Here is a 17,576-nt window from a genome sequence, read left to right on the forward strand (position 1 = left end):
TTATTCGATCATTTCAAGTAGGATTTTTATTGTTGGGACCAAATTTCACTTTGTATTATCTGAGTTTTGCAAGTTTTCCGAATTTGAGTTTTCCGAGTTATTTTTACTAGGATAAAGACAGGTTTCGGCCGGGACTGACAAAGTACTTCGAGTTAAGCGGGGTATTAGAGTTTTCCGAGTTCGAGTTAAGGAAGTTCCACTGTAGATATTTGGTATAGGGGTCCCTACAGGGTTATACTATCCCCACTTGGTGACAAAAAAATTGGGGGGAAAATACCTGATTTTTGACTGAAGTTTGTGGTGCAAGTGTTGAAAGGCATTAACACATCACTTTATAATTGTGTAAGGGAATTAAACTTATATTTGACAGTAGGGTCCCTGTGGTGTTATACTATCATATGCCAGAATTGATCTGACAGATTTGGGGAAAAAAACCTGCTTTTTTACATGTTTTGGACTTTGAATTTTTATGTGAACAAAAACTTTCAAGTGTTAAATGACCTGGTATGCATCATCATTAGTTCTGTCAGGTACATTATATAAGTCTTATTTATAAAATGTGAAAAACAATACTAATATCATATAATTATAATGATTATTTATTGACAAACATTTGCGAGACAAACTATGTTGTTAAGCAGTAAAATTAGTTAGAATATACTGTATACAGGTTGTTTATTCTCATTCAGAAACGTGAAATGAAGAAGTCGAAGGCGGAAGAGGTGAATTTCACAATAGCTGCAGGTGATACAGAGTCTGTGGCCAGTGTCGACTCGACTTCTGTACCAGCCAGTCCACAAAGTGTTGTGTCTTACGGGAGTGAGGTCATGCATCAGTCCAGTCTCTATGGTGCAGATGACAGTAGCAATGACGGCCTTGTCATTGTGGATGATGCACATTCAACATATCAAGGTTTGTAGTCTTGAGTGTGTTTTAAGTAATTTAAATAGATTCATGCAAGGAGCATAGGAAAACAAATGTTTTTGTTCAGATAACAGGAGGAAAGAGTTGAGGGGAGCATTGATCTATCATTAAGTACAACATACTTTCATGTAACCCTTTCAGGTAATCTAACTCCCACAACCAAACGAGGGAAGAGAGGTCGTCCTAAAGGTTCAGTGTCGGGCACTGGCCGACGCCCACGTGGGAGAGGCAGTGTGAGAAAGGCCCTGAGTGCAGCGGAGATAGCTGGAGCACAAGCTGGCATGACTGCAGCATATGCAGCATACGGATATAACTTTACAGGTAATTAGAACATTACAGCAAGGTAGAGAAATGAAGTCTGTCTGTACCAGTAGAGAAATGAAGTCTGTCTGTACAAGGTAGAGAAAGAAGTCTGTCTGTACAAGGTAGAGGAATGGAGTGTGTCTGTACCAGTAGAGAAATGAAGTCTGTCTGTACCAGTAGAGAAATGAAGTCTGTACAAGGTAGAGAAATGAAGTCTGTCTGTACAAGGTAGAGAAATGAAGTCTGTCTGTACAAGGTAGAGAAATGAAGTCTGTCTGTACAAGGTAGAGAAATGAAGTCTGTCTGTACAAGATAGAGAAATGAAGTCTGTCTGTACAAGGTAGAGGAATGGAGTGTGTCTGTACCAGTAGAGAAATGAAGTCTGTCTGTACAAGGTAGAGAAATGAAGTCTGTCTGTACCAGTAGAGAAATTAAGTCTGTCTGTACCAGTAGAGAATGAAGTCTGTCTGTACAAGGTAGAAAAATGAAGTCTGTCTGTACAAGGTAGAGAAATGAAGTCTGTCTGTACCAGTAGAGAAATGAAGTCTGTCTGTACCAGTTTAATCCATATCTTGTATCTTGAATTACAGTGCAGTTAAGTTTGTTCAGAATTTTATCTTGTCATGACTGTTGTTTAGTACATTTAGTTTCAATGATTGTAATATAAATTTCAGACACAGTTGTACATACATTGTTAATAAAATTTCTTAATTTATTATAAGCTGTTACGATTTTAGCAGTATATCTTGAATTTTGAAGCATCATGTGTACATGTATTAATATTTCATTATTTTGTGTTCGTAGGTGCAGCTCCCTCTCCCTCCCGAGGTCCTGGTCCTGTTGGGGCTCACCTGTCAACAGACTCACCAAAGTCCAGTTCCCCTGTGCCATTACCACCTCACTCCAAACCTCCCAGCTGATGTTTGCCTCACTAGGCTCACTGCACAGTTGTATTTGCTCAAGACTTCAATCCAAATCCGTGACATGTGGTCAAACACCCAAACATGTCATCCAGGTGTGTTCACTGGAGTTATCTTCATTTGAGAGATGGAGACTCGAAGACAATAAACGATAATGAAATAGGAAAAGACCTATCAGTAGTTATATTAAGCTTTGATAGGCCTTGACCAATGGCTGGACTGTGTTGCCTCTTAATGAAATGTAACCCCTGAATGTGTAAAAAATTCTCAAGGAAGTGCTTGCTTATTGTGATAAGAAGTGTATGTGGTGAAAGTTTACAGAATGAAATCAGGAAGGAATATAGGAGATTCAGTCCGATTATCATCACAGTCGTTTTCAGGAGTTGTGATGAAACTATCCCACTCCTCACATATATTCTTTATTTGTTAAATAATATACCGGTAGTACTGTACCAACTGAATTTTAAAAACATTGATATATCATTTAGTTCAAATCTGATATGTATTAAAATACATTTATGAACACTCACAGAACACCATCTGGTACAAAAATTCTTGTATTCATGAATTATTTATGGACCAAATCCAGTAATAAATTCCTTGGGAAATGGCTATGGAAAATCTAACCAATCAGAAGCATCTGATGATAAACAGTGCAGCGAACTTGAAATACTGTTTCTATTTTCCGGCTGAAGAAAAGCTTCATTGATAGATGCATTTTGATTGATCAATAAAAAGGTGAATATTTATGTCAAAGATATTTAAGCTAGTGCTCCCACTGGTCAAACAAGTGAAATATAGAGAAAACTCTGTGGGGGACGATGATGGCGGAACATTAGAAACAATTAAACAGTTACTTGGAAAACAGTGGAGTGTATATAGATAGCACTACATATTAAAAAACACCTATCATAAAACACATGTTATTTACCCAGTGAGGTGAGAGTCATTGAATGCTTTGTTAGTAAACAATCTCTCTGATGTTCTGAAAAGATTTGTTAATGGAAGTAAATAGATAGCCTTATCTTAGTAGAGCTTCTAACATTGGACAAAGTTTGGTATTAACATAAAGCACAGAATCGAGAGGTTTGCCTGTATAACCATACTCTTCAGAAACTATATGTACAATAGTGAATACATTGTATACCACAATGAAATGTTCACTCTTTTATCAATAACTCTCCAGTGCTATAGCAAAACTTTACAGTAGAAACATTAATATGTAGAAAGCACTGCTTCAAGTCAAAGTATAATAATTTGAATATTTTCAGTAGGAAGAGTATATCGATAAGTCCAGTGCTATTAATCAATAATTCTAGAGTTCATGCAAAGTTTGGAGGATGGAAGTTTTACCCAGGACATTTCGTATGCAATTTTGTGTTAGAAGCTATTATTTTCATAAAAGTGTCCAAGATATATCATGGAATACCTGACTGATATCTCTTCAGAAGACTCAGTCATTGCTCTATGATCAGATATGGCACAGCACTACACATATTTGGTAGTGAAGTTATTTAACTGCTCAAACATTGTGTCATCATTACTGTTTATATGAAATCATGTGAAGTGTTGTCATTTCAAATGTGGAATACTGACCTGTCAGTGAGTTTGGTTATTTAGATTCAGATACCAGAAACAATTCTAAACAGTTTTATTGCAAGAAATCACATGAATTCTGAAATAGTTTTAAAGTAAGATTTCTGGTACAGTGTATTTGATATTAATGAGAAATAATCAACATATTAAGGTATTTTATTAACACCAGCGCTTTGTTTTAGCCCGTAGTACTTTGTAATTACATTGTATTAATTATATATAAGTTATTGAGAATCTATATCACCATAATCATGATGAAAGTTATCTCTTAATGTCTTGTAAGAATAATTCACAGCTTTAAACAAGAGAATTCTTATCAGTAGGCTATGTCACAGGTGCCTGCATCCAGTTAGTAAATATTTATCAAAATATTATCTTCGTCCTGTAGGGTGATAATATTTTTCTTGAAAATGCAGACACTTGTAGCTACATCTAACATCTGCAAACATATTTTAAAATGTTTTGTTATTTTTAGCTCACCTGTACATGTCCAAAGGACCAAGGTGAGCTTTTGCCATAATGTGGCATCCTTCGTCTGTCTGTCAACAATTTAACAAAAATGACTTCTTATTTACTGATTGGAATTTAACCTAAATTGACTGTAGGCATCTGTAAATATGACTAGTAACATCTTAAAATGATGGGGATTCAAAAGCTACACTGCCATTGAAGTCTAAGATGTTTCACCTTATTAAACCCTCTTTTGGATGAACGACAGGTGAGCGATACAGGCTCATTGGGCCTCTTGTTAGTGCTCAAGTTTTTGAATTAAATATTATCTTTATAATGACACATGTAGATAATGTTTCTATTTAAATTAATAATTGTGTTCATGTAAATCGTTGTGGTTAGGAAATTCCGTGGTTTTATATTTTTTTATTGGGAATGCTATATCTTGCATTTGAACGTTTTTGTCTGAACTGAAATAGTAAATGTAAAATCCAGATCATATACAAACACATCAAAGTGATTTGTCTTTTAATGTAACCTTATAGATATACAAAAATTATGAACAAAGATTATGATTTTGTGATCATTTTCATATTTTAGATATTAAGCTCTTGTGATTAACTAAGTGTTAAGCGCGAGGTCATCTGAACATGACCCTTTACTGGCCATCGTCAGATCTTCATAACATAGTGTATTAATGATGATCTGTATTTTAATCAGGTCACATTCAGCTTTTTTTTTTTGCTGTTGAAAATGTTCAAATTACTTAAAAATCAGGAGAAAACTATCAAACAAAGCTGTAGATATAGTGCTTTAGTGTGAAAGACATATGGAGATCTTGTGATATTGTCGGAAACTGAAATGCACTTAATGCGCTTTGCATATTTTGAAACAAAAAGTGTGTCTGGAGAATATAATTGGAAAAAAAGCAGGATGTTGAGAGCAGTACATAGCTTTTGGATATTTTAATGTTTCCAGTCATTAATTCTAAATAAATATGTGTTCATGTCTTTCGCATTTTATACTAAAATGATTGAAAATGAAATATATTATACATAGATAAAAAGTGGATCAGTAATTGTGATAGATTTGGTTTCTAGATACCGATGTTATCATTATATATTTACGATATGTAAAGTAACAAAAATGTGTGATAACACTTTTAACGACAGCCTAAATTGATGTAATACATGTATATAAATGCATCTGTATCATTTCAAAAGTAAAGATGAATGTGTGCAGACTCTAGGGCGTGACACAGATCCTTGCCCCACGATCTGTATGTATAATACATCGTGTATATGGGCTGTGTTGTGGTGACCTGTGGCCTGGCCCGGTAGTTTTTACAATTGTAATTGTGTATAGGGATGTGACACAGATCCTCGCCCCACAATCTGTTTGTATAATACATCGTGTATATGGGCTGTGTCGGGGACCTGTGGCCTGGCCCGGTAGTCTTTACATATGTAAGTGTGTATAGGGATGCGATACAAATCCTTGCCCCACGATCTGTATGTATAATACATCTTGTACCCCAGTATATAGGCTGTTTGGTGGTGACCTGTGGCCTGGCCTGGTAGTCTTTACATATTTAAGTGTGTATAGGGATGCGATACAAATCCTTGCCCCACGATCTGTATATATAATACATCATGTACCCCAGTATATAGGCTGTGGTGGTGACCTGTGGCCTGGCCCGGTAGTCTTTACATATTTAAGTGTGTATAGGGATGCGATACAAATCCTTGCCCCACGATCTGTATGTATAATACATCGTGTATATGGGCTGTGGTGGTGACCTGTGGCCTGGCCCGGTAGTCTTTACATATTTAAGTGTGTATAGGGATGCGATACAAATCCTCGCCCCACGATCTGTATGTATAATACATCGTGTACCCCGGTATAATAGACTGTGTTGTGGTGACCTGTGGCCTGGCCCGGTAGTCTTTACATATGTAAGTGTGTATAGGGATGTGACACAGATCCTCGCCCCACGATCTGTATGTATACATCATGTATATGGGCTGTGTTGTGGTGACCTGTGGCCTGGCCCGGTAGTTTTTACATATGTAAGTATGTATAGGGATGCGATACAAATCCTCGCCCCACAATCTGTATATATAATACATCGTGTATATGGGCTGTGTGGTGGGGACCTGTGGCCTGGCCCGGTAGTCTTTACATATTTAAGTGTGTATAAGGATGCGATACAAATCCTCGCCCCACAATCTGTATATATAATACATCTTGTATATAGATGTGTGGTGGTGATCTGTAGTCCGACCCTGTAGTTTATATGAAATACACAGATCCTCACCACACAACCTTTCTGTATGTATTACAGGCGGTCTGGTGTGGACATGTAACTGTGTGCTGCATCAGACATGAGAAAATATGCATTAGATTTCTTTGTGATAAACTTACAAATAAATTTGTATTCTGATATAGTTCATGGTGTTTATTGTGTTGAATTCATGTTGTTCTGTGCGACTATGTATGAAAAGGTATTTGTTGAAAACATGGTAATATATATGTATTGCATTAGTTGAAAACTTTGTAATATAGTTAAGGTTCAATAGAAAAAATTCATAAATAAAGCACGGATATTTCATAAAACCATAATAATTTAACTTAAAAATTTTAATATTCAACAACTAATTTGTATAAAAAAACTTCTAATGTTGGTCAGAAGCACTTTCAGGCAACCATAAAAGCAAAAAACTATGTAAATTATGCTTGAACTGTCTGTAATTTGTAAATCTCCATCTGAACATTGCGTTTTGTATTGATGCCAAAAGGCTGTGTCAGTTTTGTCTTGGATAACAAGTCAACGTTTATCTCCTTATAATTCTCTAAATACACTGAATAGTCAGTCTTTGAGATGTAATCGGTTCCTGTATTCGACACGTGGCCAGTTTCTGTATTGGAACAGAATATTTGTCCAGGTTTCAACATAGGCACTGTACAGTTACGTTTTAGTGTCCTAGAGTTTCCGTGTTTCGATATTAAATGTCGTAGTGCTCGATCAAGAGAAAACAAGTGGTCATCGTTATCCTCAGGAATGTGTTTTCTGACGTAATCGGCAATACTTGTGACGTAATCAATGTTAGGACCAGCCTGACCACTTGTACTATAAATTTGATCTGCCATAACGTTGACGTCAGCAGGTCCCAAGTATAGATAACTAGAACTGGTTGCAGTGAAAACCAGTACGTCTACGGGCAAGTCATCACTGTCCCGGGGGTAGAATTTAGTGACGAACGCCTCATACCCTCCAAGGACAGCCTCTCGGGTATATAGATAGTCCAGCCCTTCCCGAATCTGGGCTAAGCCCACTATTTGGAAGGCAACTCCCCACACACAACCCTGCAACAAAAGGTACAGAAAATATGTAAAATGTCAATATCGGAACATTTGTAGAAATGAGCACAGGGACTTGATACGAATTATCAACCCACTCGCTGTTAATATGTATTGTAGTATTGAATTCGTGCCGAGTCCCTGTGGAAGTGAACGTTTAAGATTGAAGATTTCATTGTGCTTCCTACATGTTTAATTGAAAACACGATTATTTTTGATAATTATAGACGTTGACAAAATATATGTTATGATTTCTTTTTCAAATATGAATTTTATTCTTTAAAATCTTTATCATGAACTTCACTTTTTCGTGGAAATGAAATAAATATGCAACTATAGAAATAGACCCTTTCTACAAATACATGCAACAATAAAGTATTTTGAATCTAATTTAATTTTAACAGCAGAAAAAAAATGACCCTTAACAAATATTTTTATATTGTAAACATCGTGCATACAGACGGTAAGTCATTTAAAGGAAGTATTTCCATTGCTCATGTCATAGACTGCAGTTGTATAGAACATATTGACGTTATAACTATAAATATGATCATTAAAGTCCTTTTTACGATTTCAAAGGCCTATATATGTCTGTTTTGGTAATTAAAGATTGACCATATTTCGCAATAATTTGGCATGTGCTTCCTACATGTTTAATTGATAACACGATTATTTTTGATAATTACATATGTTGACAATATATTTTATGATTTCTTTTTCAAGTATGATTTTTATTCTTTAAAATCTCTATCATGAACTTCACATTTTCAATATCGTTAGAACCATTCGTGGAAATGAAATAAATATGCAACTATAGAAATAGACCTTTTTACAAATAAATGCAACAATAAAATATTTTGAATCAAATTTATTTCAACAGCAGAAAAAAAAAATTGATCCTTAACAAATATTTTATATTGTAAACATCGTGCATACAGACGGTTCGTCATACCCTTATTAAAGGAAGTATTTCCATTGCTCATGTCACAGACTGCAGTTGTATACAAAATATTGACGTTATAACTATAATATGATCATTCAAGTCCGTTTAACGATTTCGAAGGCCTATATATATGTCTGTTTTGATAATTAAAGATTGGCCATATTTCGCAATAATTTGGCACAAACACTGTCAAACACGCCCACAAACAGCCAAATTACAATAGAATTTTCCACTCGAAAGGCGGAAAAGGCTTGCAGTATTACGCAGAATACTGCCAGAAGTGGGTCAGTATTTTGTTTACGTTCTATAAATAGGCAACGGAGCACGTGTGTGGAGAGCTGATGCCAATATATACATACCTGTTGTTGCTTAGCTAATGTTGCGACTCTTCCGGGCTAAAATAAATAATAACATCATATTAATATAAGCTATACACGTATACATGCAATTAAACATAATTAAGCGTCATTTTATTCCTAGGCAGCTGGTGTGTATATGGTGCAAATTACAATATTACGTATCATTAAATAGTTTAATGAACCGATCTGTTGCGATGTTATTGAAATATAATCACATATGCTCCAAAATGAATTCATTTCATTACGAAATATTTTTAATGTTTTAAGAATGCACTCAACATATAAATAACTCATATGTTTAATTACAATTGACTAATGTGTGCAATACCCATAACAATATTTAACGTATAACCTCTACCAAATCTTTACATGTACCATCGCTTGATAAATGACCATTATATATGTTAACAGAGGAGTACGGACGCACTTGGCATATTGACCGATATACATAAAGAAAAACATGTATAAAGTCTCCTTACCTTGGTAGATGTGCCTCGGTGCGTTGTGTTCCCCTGCCAAAACCTTCTCACAGATCCGTTAATGTGACCTGTCAGTTTTCTTTCGAAGTTAAAATTAGGATTCCACATAAGAGAACCATAGCCAAACACCCATATAACCTTATTGTTATCATGACTATCTAGACTGTCCAGTAGTGTGTCCATCTCTACCCAGGGATCTTCAGATCGATTTTCGGTACTATATATGAGCGCGGGGGAAATTATCCAGCTACAATGATTTCATCATCGTTGTTGGGCTGTATATGTATGCGCATGTTAGCCAATCGGAGTCCTACAAACTGTTTACATCAATATGCAGCCATGCGTGTAGTTCCAAAGGTCGGACCACACGTAGCAGCTACTATGCATGCAGCTAGTGTATTGCAGCATAAAGCACACACTGTACTCCCATGGGCACATGGTTACACATACATTTGTATATCCCCTCCCTGGAATGATTTCATCATCCAAGCAAAATCTGAATCTGAATACAGATTATTGACGTACATTTTTCAATTCGCCAATATATTATATCATGCGTATGTCTGCTATACGTTTAAGATTTAATTTAATGGCATTCCTACAAAGGCCTTCATAAACAAACTGAGCTTATAAATAGGCAACTGTGATAAAGTGATATCCGACTACAGATGACAGTATAGCCATTACTGAATGTTGAAAGGCAATATGGTTAGAGATGACGATTTAACCGAAACTTTCATCTGGAAACAGAACGTACACTGTATGATTAATATCTATCTCTATAGCTACCTTGTTTTTACGTCGTATTTGAAAGTTTAATCCAAACGTCAACTCAAGTGGGACAACACAGATGAACATATAATAGAGACTACATTATACTTTGAGAAAAGGATTTAAGAACTTTCTCAAAATTTGAAAGGGGCCACTGTAAATGTAGCTGTTTCCTGTATATACATTGGGAGGGGAGGGGGGGGGGGGGGGGGTATTTTGTTTAACGTCCTATTAACAGCTAAGGTCATTTAGGACGGCCTTAGCCCTCCCGTGCGTGCGACATGCATGCGTGTGGTGAGTGGTATGTGTGTTTTGGGAGGCTGCGGTATGTTCGTGTTAAGTCTCCTTGTGATAGGCCGGAACTTTTGCCGATTTATAGTGCAACCTCACTGAAGCATACTGCCGGAGACAACCAGCAGGACACCCCACCCGGTCACATTATACTGACAACGGGCGAACCATGCAGTCGTCCCACTCCTTGTATGCTGAGCGCTAAGCAGGAGCAGCAACTACCATTTTTAAAGACTCTGGTATGTCTCGGCCAGGGGACAGAACCCAAAGCCTTCCTCACAGGGGCGAACGCTCAACTAAAGGCTAAAAGTGAGGCAGTGTCAAGGGAGACGTTAGGAAGAAGAAAGCTATTAAGAAAGAAGAGAAAAGATCAGATCCCAAATTTAGCCGCCTCTTACGATCATGCAATGGGGGCAACAGGTACGCCCTACGCCCTACCTGCAGGTCAGGGGAGGGGGGCACTGGCTGGAGACAAATATAGATATAGCTAGCCCTCCACCCCTCCCCCATATCACACACGAACTGGGGAAAAAACTCTAAACATATTTTGCTACAACGATTAGAACAGTCTCTTAATTGTCCTCTCCAATGGACGTTATATTTGTTCATGTAATTCATTGGTAATACTTTGGATTTATCAAGACCACACCCTCCCATTCAATAACCACCCATACAATCACCGGGCATCAACAATCTTACTACATGTACCAGGATGACAACAAAGGACCCCACCATCTGTTTGTACTTTTTAAAAAATATATTGATTTTATTTTTATATGATTATACAAATACATTTAGGACAAGGCACACTGTCATTCGTGACTTTCAAACACCCACACGTGCTGTATGTGTTTTTCATCATCATCATCATCATCATCATCGTCGTCGTCGTCGTCGTCACTACAACACTATACCATCATTTCATCACAACATCATTGCATTACAACACCATGTATTTCATTACCTTCTAACTACATATCACTACCTTAACTGAGAGAGATCTTAAAATCAAAGAGCATACAAAGATTATAAAAGTTATTAGGGAAAGAAGAGAAGACGGAAAATTATTAAAAAGGTGAAGCAAAGGAAAGGATAGAAGGAATAGTGAAGAGTATGGATGGTGATTGATGTTATTAGAAAATATCAAAAACCTTGCACATGATGGACTTACCAGAGACTGGTCATCTGGAAACTCCACCTGTACATATGTACGTGGACGAGTCCAAGGAAACCTGATGGAAGTCGTAGCAATGAAACATTTATAGCTTAACTTACTCATTTACACGTACATTAAATGTGGATCTCTGAGGTTATGGAAATTGAAGAGCCCGCAAAGATAGAATATTTTCAGTACTAACAAATATTTCTACTCCCATATTCAGGCCTCGATCCATGTCCTCTTGTTTGATTATGATTATTTAATTGCTAATTTATGCTATTTTACTACGTAATTGCCATGTTATTTAGCGAGTACAACCATATTTATCATATATAATGTAAGTACATATTTATGTATACGAGTCTTCTTCGCAACCTGCAAACAAGTGGACTTTGATGAAGACTGAAGCGTCAACAGAAACAAGGAATATGTGTACGAGAACGTCAGCCACCATTTTGCAATAAACCCACAATATTAACTTAATGTAACACGTAAGCATATAACTTCTTGATGAACATATACTTACAGCCTGGACAACACTCTAGGGAAGCGTGTTTCCTGCAATATTTTCTACAGAAATGTTTTCATAAAAATGATTTAAAATTCGCTTTCAGCTGTACGGACGAGATTTTTTAAACTCGCCACAAATTTTAGAAGCTCCCTAAAATAAAATTCCTAAATTATTTGTTTATAATTCTCTAGATATTCAACAACAGAGCGGTTTTATGTATGTTTTGTTGTAGATATCCCAGATAGAATTAAAACTATCGTGTCTGTCTGTCTGTTTTAACTTTAAACGAAACTACAAATACACCCTTATGTAATCTCAAATAAAGTTCAGGCCAAATGTCAAACCTGTCCTATACCACAAAAATAATCTCTGTGTCACCCGTAAGGTTTTAATACGATATGTCAGACTTAAGCAATTATATGTAATTGCTCCATTAGTAGTTACATAGTAACGCGAAAACAAACAACAAATAAAAACATAAACATCATCAATCAATAAATTTTCACATAATCCAGACCAACGTTCGTAGTTTTGAAACACAAAGATATTGCATCATAAAATATATCGGCAGTACAAGCTTCGGGAATATATACATATCCGATTCTACAGGACAGACCCGTTTCCTGAGTTATGGAGAATACATATTTTTGATATCCAAAAGACAATTCTATCAATGTTTTTGTCTGTTTAGTGGGCCATCTCCAATTATTACGCGTGATTAAATAGAGGGTATTTAGCAACAGACAAATTATAATTGATATCTGGTCATGGATATGGTTACGATGAAATCCAGACATATGTGGTAGGCGGTATACACCCCGCTTACTGTGTGAACAGATTCAAGTAAGTGTGTCTTTCACTTCAGATCTAGCTAAATAATATACCTCACCAAGAAAGAAATATATATCATTCAAATGTCAGAAAGGGGGAAATGTTCAAGCAGCTACTCCTTCCAGGCCAGCTATATGATAAACCTTTGTAAGGAAAAATATCACTAACTGTCAAAATGGGAGAAACAAGTAACTCTTCCGTGCGAGCCCTGGCTACACAAGTACTGGCAACCTTCTTAAAACTAATGCCCGTCAAAACAAAGAAATAATTTCAGGTACCCTAACCCTAACATGCAGCGGATGACGTTCTGAACAGCCAAGAAAAGGAGTTCTATAAAGTGGCATTGAGGTCCTTAAACACTGCTAGCAAAAGTGTACAGATATTGAAGGGGATTACGTTGAAAAATAATACAATATGTCCGGCAAAATTCAAATCCTTTAATACGAGGCTCACAACTTACCAATCAGCCCTCGTATATTTTCCAAAGGTATACGAGGTCTTCTTAAGAGTGACCTTTGGAGGGTTCAGGAGTTGCTTCAGGGCTAGATCCACCAACTTGCAGATTGTTACAATGAAGAGCATCATATCACTTTTTTTCAAGAAATGCAGTTTAAGAAGCCGTGACTACCAAATGCATCGACTTCGACAAAACGATCCGACCATCGTTTAAATGACCACAAAGCTGTGCGAGAACTCCGATAACACATCACACACAATATATATTTGTCTTCACCTTTTATAGAAGAAATAGTCGGTACATTGCCCCCTCTATCTATGTTTCCGTTGGAATGTACACAAGAGAACCTCCGAACCGATCTAGCTGAACAATACATTCCGGTTCTACTTTATGTAAATTTTATTTATTTTACAACATTTTGCGAAACAAGTTCCATCAACTTATATTAATCACGCTTGGTGGCCCGGATGGAAGCGCGCGAGGGATCTTACTGTGGAAAATCGGACCTCGAGGAAAATCCACGTGGTCAGGAAGGTGACACCACACCTCTAACTATACATACAATGTATCAAAGAAGCTAACGCACAGTTTTGTGTCTTCAAAAGACTTTGAATTTTGAATTTCCTCTGGCCTACACACCAGACTAGGACATTCCGACAGATATTGAACAACAACAGACATCTGTCTGTCAGAATGTCTAAGTCTGGTGTCAGGGTCATAGTGTACAGACATCTGTCTGTCAGAATGTCTAAGTCTGGTGTCAGGGTCATAGTGTACAGACATCTATCTGTCAGAATGTCTAAGTGTGGTGTCAGGGTCAGAGTGTACAGACATCTGTCTTTCAGAATGTCTAAGTCTGGTGTCAGGGCCAGAGTGTACAGATATCTATCTGTCAGAATGTCTAAGTCTGGTGTTAGGGCCAGAGTGTACAGACATCTGTCTGTCAGAATGTCTAAGTCTGGTGTCAGGGTCAGAGTGTACAGACATCCGTCTATCAGAATGTCTAAGTCTGGTGTCAGGGTCAGAGTGTACAGACATCTGTCTGTCAGAATGTCCAAGTCTGGTGTCAGGGCCAGAGTGTACAGACATCTGTCTGTCAGAATGTCTAAGTCTGGTGTCAGGGTCAGAGTGTACAGACATCCGTCTATCAGAATGTCTAAGTCTGGTGTCAGGGTCAGAGTGTATAGATATCTGTCTGTCAGAATGTCTAAGTCTGGTGTTAGGGCCAGAGTGAACAGATATCTGTCTGTCAGAATGTCCAAGTCTGGTGTCAGGGTCAGATGAAACTCAGATTAGGCCACTGGAATCAAACTCAAAACCATCAGAATGTCCTATGCTTCGACAAGTAACATTTTAGAAAAAAAATATAGTCCATTTAAAGGATAAATTCAACCTAATCTCGCTAGACCCGAAACTTACCCGAAACTTACATTAATCCATATCTGGTTACAGATAGATGTCACATCAATTAATGTATATCTGGCAGGGGCCGCGGTGGCCGAGTGGTTAAGGTGTACCGACATTTTAACACTAGCCCTCGACCTCTGGGTTGCGAGTTCGAAACCTACGTGGGGCAGTTGCCAGGTACTGACCGTAGGCCGGTGGTTTTTCTCCTGGTACTCCGGCTTTCCTCCACCTCCAAAACCTGGCACGTCCTTAAATGACCCTGGCTGTTAATAGGACGTTAAACAAAAACAAACAAGTATATCTGGCAATAGATGTCATATTAATTACTCTATATACCATTACTATAGCTGTCAAATTAATTACCGTACACCTGGATGTAGACGTTACATCAATTAATATATATCTGGTTATAGATGTCACACCGATAACTGTACATCTAATTTAGATGTCGCATAAATGACTGTAAATCTGGATATAAATGTTACATCCATTAATGTATATCTGGATATAGATGTTACATCCATTAATGTATATCTGGATATAGATGTTACATCAATTACTCTATATCTGGATATAGATGTTACATCCATTAATGTATATCTGGATATAGATGTTACATCAATTACTCTATATCTGGATATAGATGTTACATCCATTAATGTATATCTAGATGTAGATGTTACATCAATTACTCTATATCTGGATATAGATGTTACATCCATTAATGTATATCTAGATGTAGATGTTACATCAATTACTCTATATCTGGATATAGATGTTACATCCATTAATGTATATCTAGATGTAGAGGTTACATCAATTACTCTATATCTGGATATAGATGTTACATCCATTAATGTATATCTGGATATAGATGTTACATCCATTAATGTATATCTAGATGTAGATTTTACATCAATTACTCTATATCTGGATATAGATGTTACATCCATTAATGTATATCTAGATGTAGATGTTACATCAATTACTCTATATCTGGATATAGATGTTACATCCATTAATGTATATCTAGATGTAGATGTTACATCCATTGGTTTAAACATATTTATTTGCCTTTGATTGGTTCATAATTATAGTGACAAATAGGATTTGGGCACAAGTTCTAAAACTTATCGAGGCCCTCTCCTGAACATACATCAAACGTTAACAGTGAATCATGGCTGCATATTAGCTATAAATAAATTTGTAAATACTTTACAGTGAATTAGAATTACAATTTCAATTTCAATTGGACCTTGTTATCTCGAGCTCTCCTGATTGCTAGAAATGGGACTGTATCTATTTTAATAATATAGACTCAATAATATTTAAGTTGTGTATTCAATTTTTTAAGATTATACGTTGCTATATGATTTCCGAACAGATTATTCTTCCTGTTCGAGACAACAAAGTCCGACTGTAATTATTTGGATAAATAGCACTGTTGGAAAGGATTAGCAAAGGAGAAAAAGAAAGAAAAAAAAGAAAGAAAATAGTTAAAAACTGGTTGTTGACAGCTGTTTCAATGCCCAATTTTTAGCACAACATTTTTTACCTGCTTGCCACATGAATTGATTAAAATTTTAAAGTTGTATTTCTTAAGAAAGATATGTTAAGGTGCTAAAAACGGTCTGTATCTTAAATGTATTTGCATACGTAGTTAAAAATCTCATTATTCAGTACTTCAGACAGATTTGGGTTTCCCCACAAGAAGGTATTTATATCATATAACAAAAAGTCTGGAAGATTTAAACTTCTGAGATTGTTTAGTAATTAAACATTAATGTATATCTAGATGTAGATGTTACATAAATTAATGTATATATGGATGTAAACGTCACATAAATAAATGCTTATCTTGCTATACATGTCACAACAATTAATGTACAGTTGGGTGCAGACATCACATCAATTAATGTATATCTGGATGTAGACGTAACATCCATTAATGTATGTCTGGATGTAGACGTTACATTCATTAATGTATGTCTGGATGTAGATGTAACATCCATTAATGTATGTCTGGATGTAGATGTTACATTCATTAATGTATATCTGGATGCAGACGTAACATCCATTAATGTATGTCTGGATGTAGATGTTACATTCATAAATGTATGTCTAGATGTAGATGTTACATCCATTAATGTATGTCTGGATGTAGATGTTACATCAATTAATGTATGTCTGGATGTAGATGTTACATTCATTAATGTATGTCTGGATGTAGACGTAACATCCATTGATGTATGTCTGGATGTAGACGTTACATCAATTAATGTATGTCTGGATGTAGATGTTACATTCATTAATGTATGTCTGGATGTAGACGTAACATCCATTAATGTATGTCTGGATGTAGACGTAACATCCATTAATGTATGTCTGGATGTAGATGTTACATTCATTAATGTATGTCTGGATGTAGACGTTACATCCATTAATGTATGTCTGGATGTAGACGTTACATCAATTAATGTATGTCTGGATGTAGATGTTACATTCATTAATGTATGTCTGGATGTAGATGTTACATTCATTAATGTATGTCTGGATGTAGACGTAACATCCATTAATGTATGTCTGGATGTAGATGTTACATTCATTAATGTATGTCTGGATGTAGACGTAACATCCATTAATGTATGTCTGGATGTAGATGTTACATTCATTAATGTATGTCTGGATGTAGATGTAACATCCATTAATGTATGTCTGGATGTAGACGTTACATTCATTAATGTATGTCTGGATGTAGACGTTACATTCATTAATGTATGTCTGGATGTAGACGTAACATCCATTAATGTATGTC

General features: G+C 36.2%; 2 protein-coding genes across 2 annotated transcripts in view; one reads left to right on the plus strand and one right to left on the minus strand.

Annotated features, from left to right (window-relative positions):
- Positions 1-6,640, plus strand: part of LOC117323304 (chromatin-remodeling ATPase INO80-like) — a 27,080-nt gene extending 20,440 nt beyond the window's left edge. Inside the window, exons 34-36 of the mRNA XM_033878443.1 lie at positions 690-912; positions 1,066-1,245; positions 2,032-6,640. Of these exons, the coding sequence (XP_033734334.1) occupies positions 690-912; positions 1,066-1,245; positions 2,032-2,147 (519 nt within the window). The 3' untranslated portion in view covers positions 2,148-6,640. The remainder of the gene's footprint in view (positions 1-689; positions 913-1,065; positions 1,246-2,031) is intronic.
- On the minus strand, positions 4,926-9,748 carry LOC117323305 (putative glutathione-specific gamma-glutamylcyclotransferase 2). Its single transcript, XM_033878444.1, has 3 exons — positions 9,335-9,748; positions 8,856-8,891; positions 4,926-7,559 (listed from the first exon to the last, which is right to left on the minus strand). Exons 1-3 carry the CDS (start codon positions 9,515-9,517, stop codon positions 6,924-6,926), a joined length of 855 nt encoding a protein of 284 aa, XP_033734335.1. The 5' UTR covers positions 9,518-9,748; the 3' UTR covers positions 4,926-6,923.
- Positions 9,749-17,576: the final 7,828 nt, after the last annotated feature.

This window comes from Pecten maximus, chromosome 3 (assembly GCF_902652985.1).
Source record: "Pecten maximus chromosome 3, xPecMax1.1, whole genome shotgun sequence".
Taxonomy (NCBI): domain Eukaryota; kingdom Metazoa; phylum Mollusca; class Bivalvia; order Pectinida; family Pectinidae; genus Pecten; species Pecten maximus.

Coding starts and splice junctions, on each gene's coding strand:
- LOC117323305 (XM_033878444.1), bottom strand. CDS start 9,517: ATGGACACACTACTGGACAGTCTAGATAGTCATGATAACAATAAGGTT. Junction 8,892..9,334: donor ACCGAGGCACATCTACCAAG/GTAAGGAGACTT, acceptor TATTTATTTTAG/CCCGGAAGAGTCGCAACATT. Junction 7,560..8,855: donor CATTAGCTAAGCAACAACAG/GTATGTATATAT, acceptor CTTTTGTTGCAG/GGTTGTGTGTGGGGAGTTGC.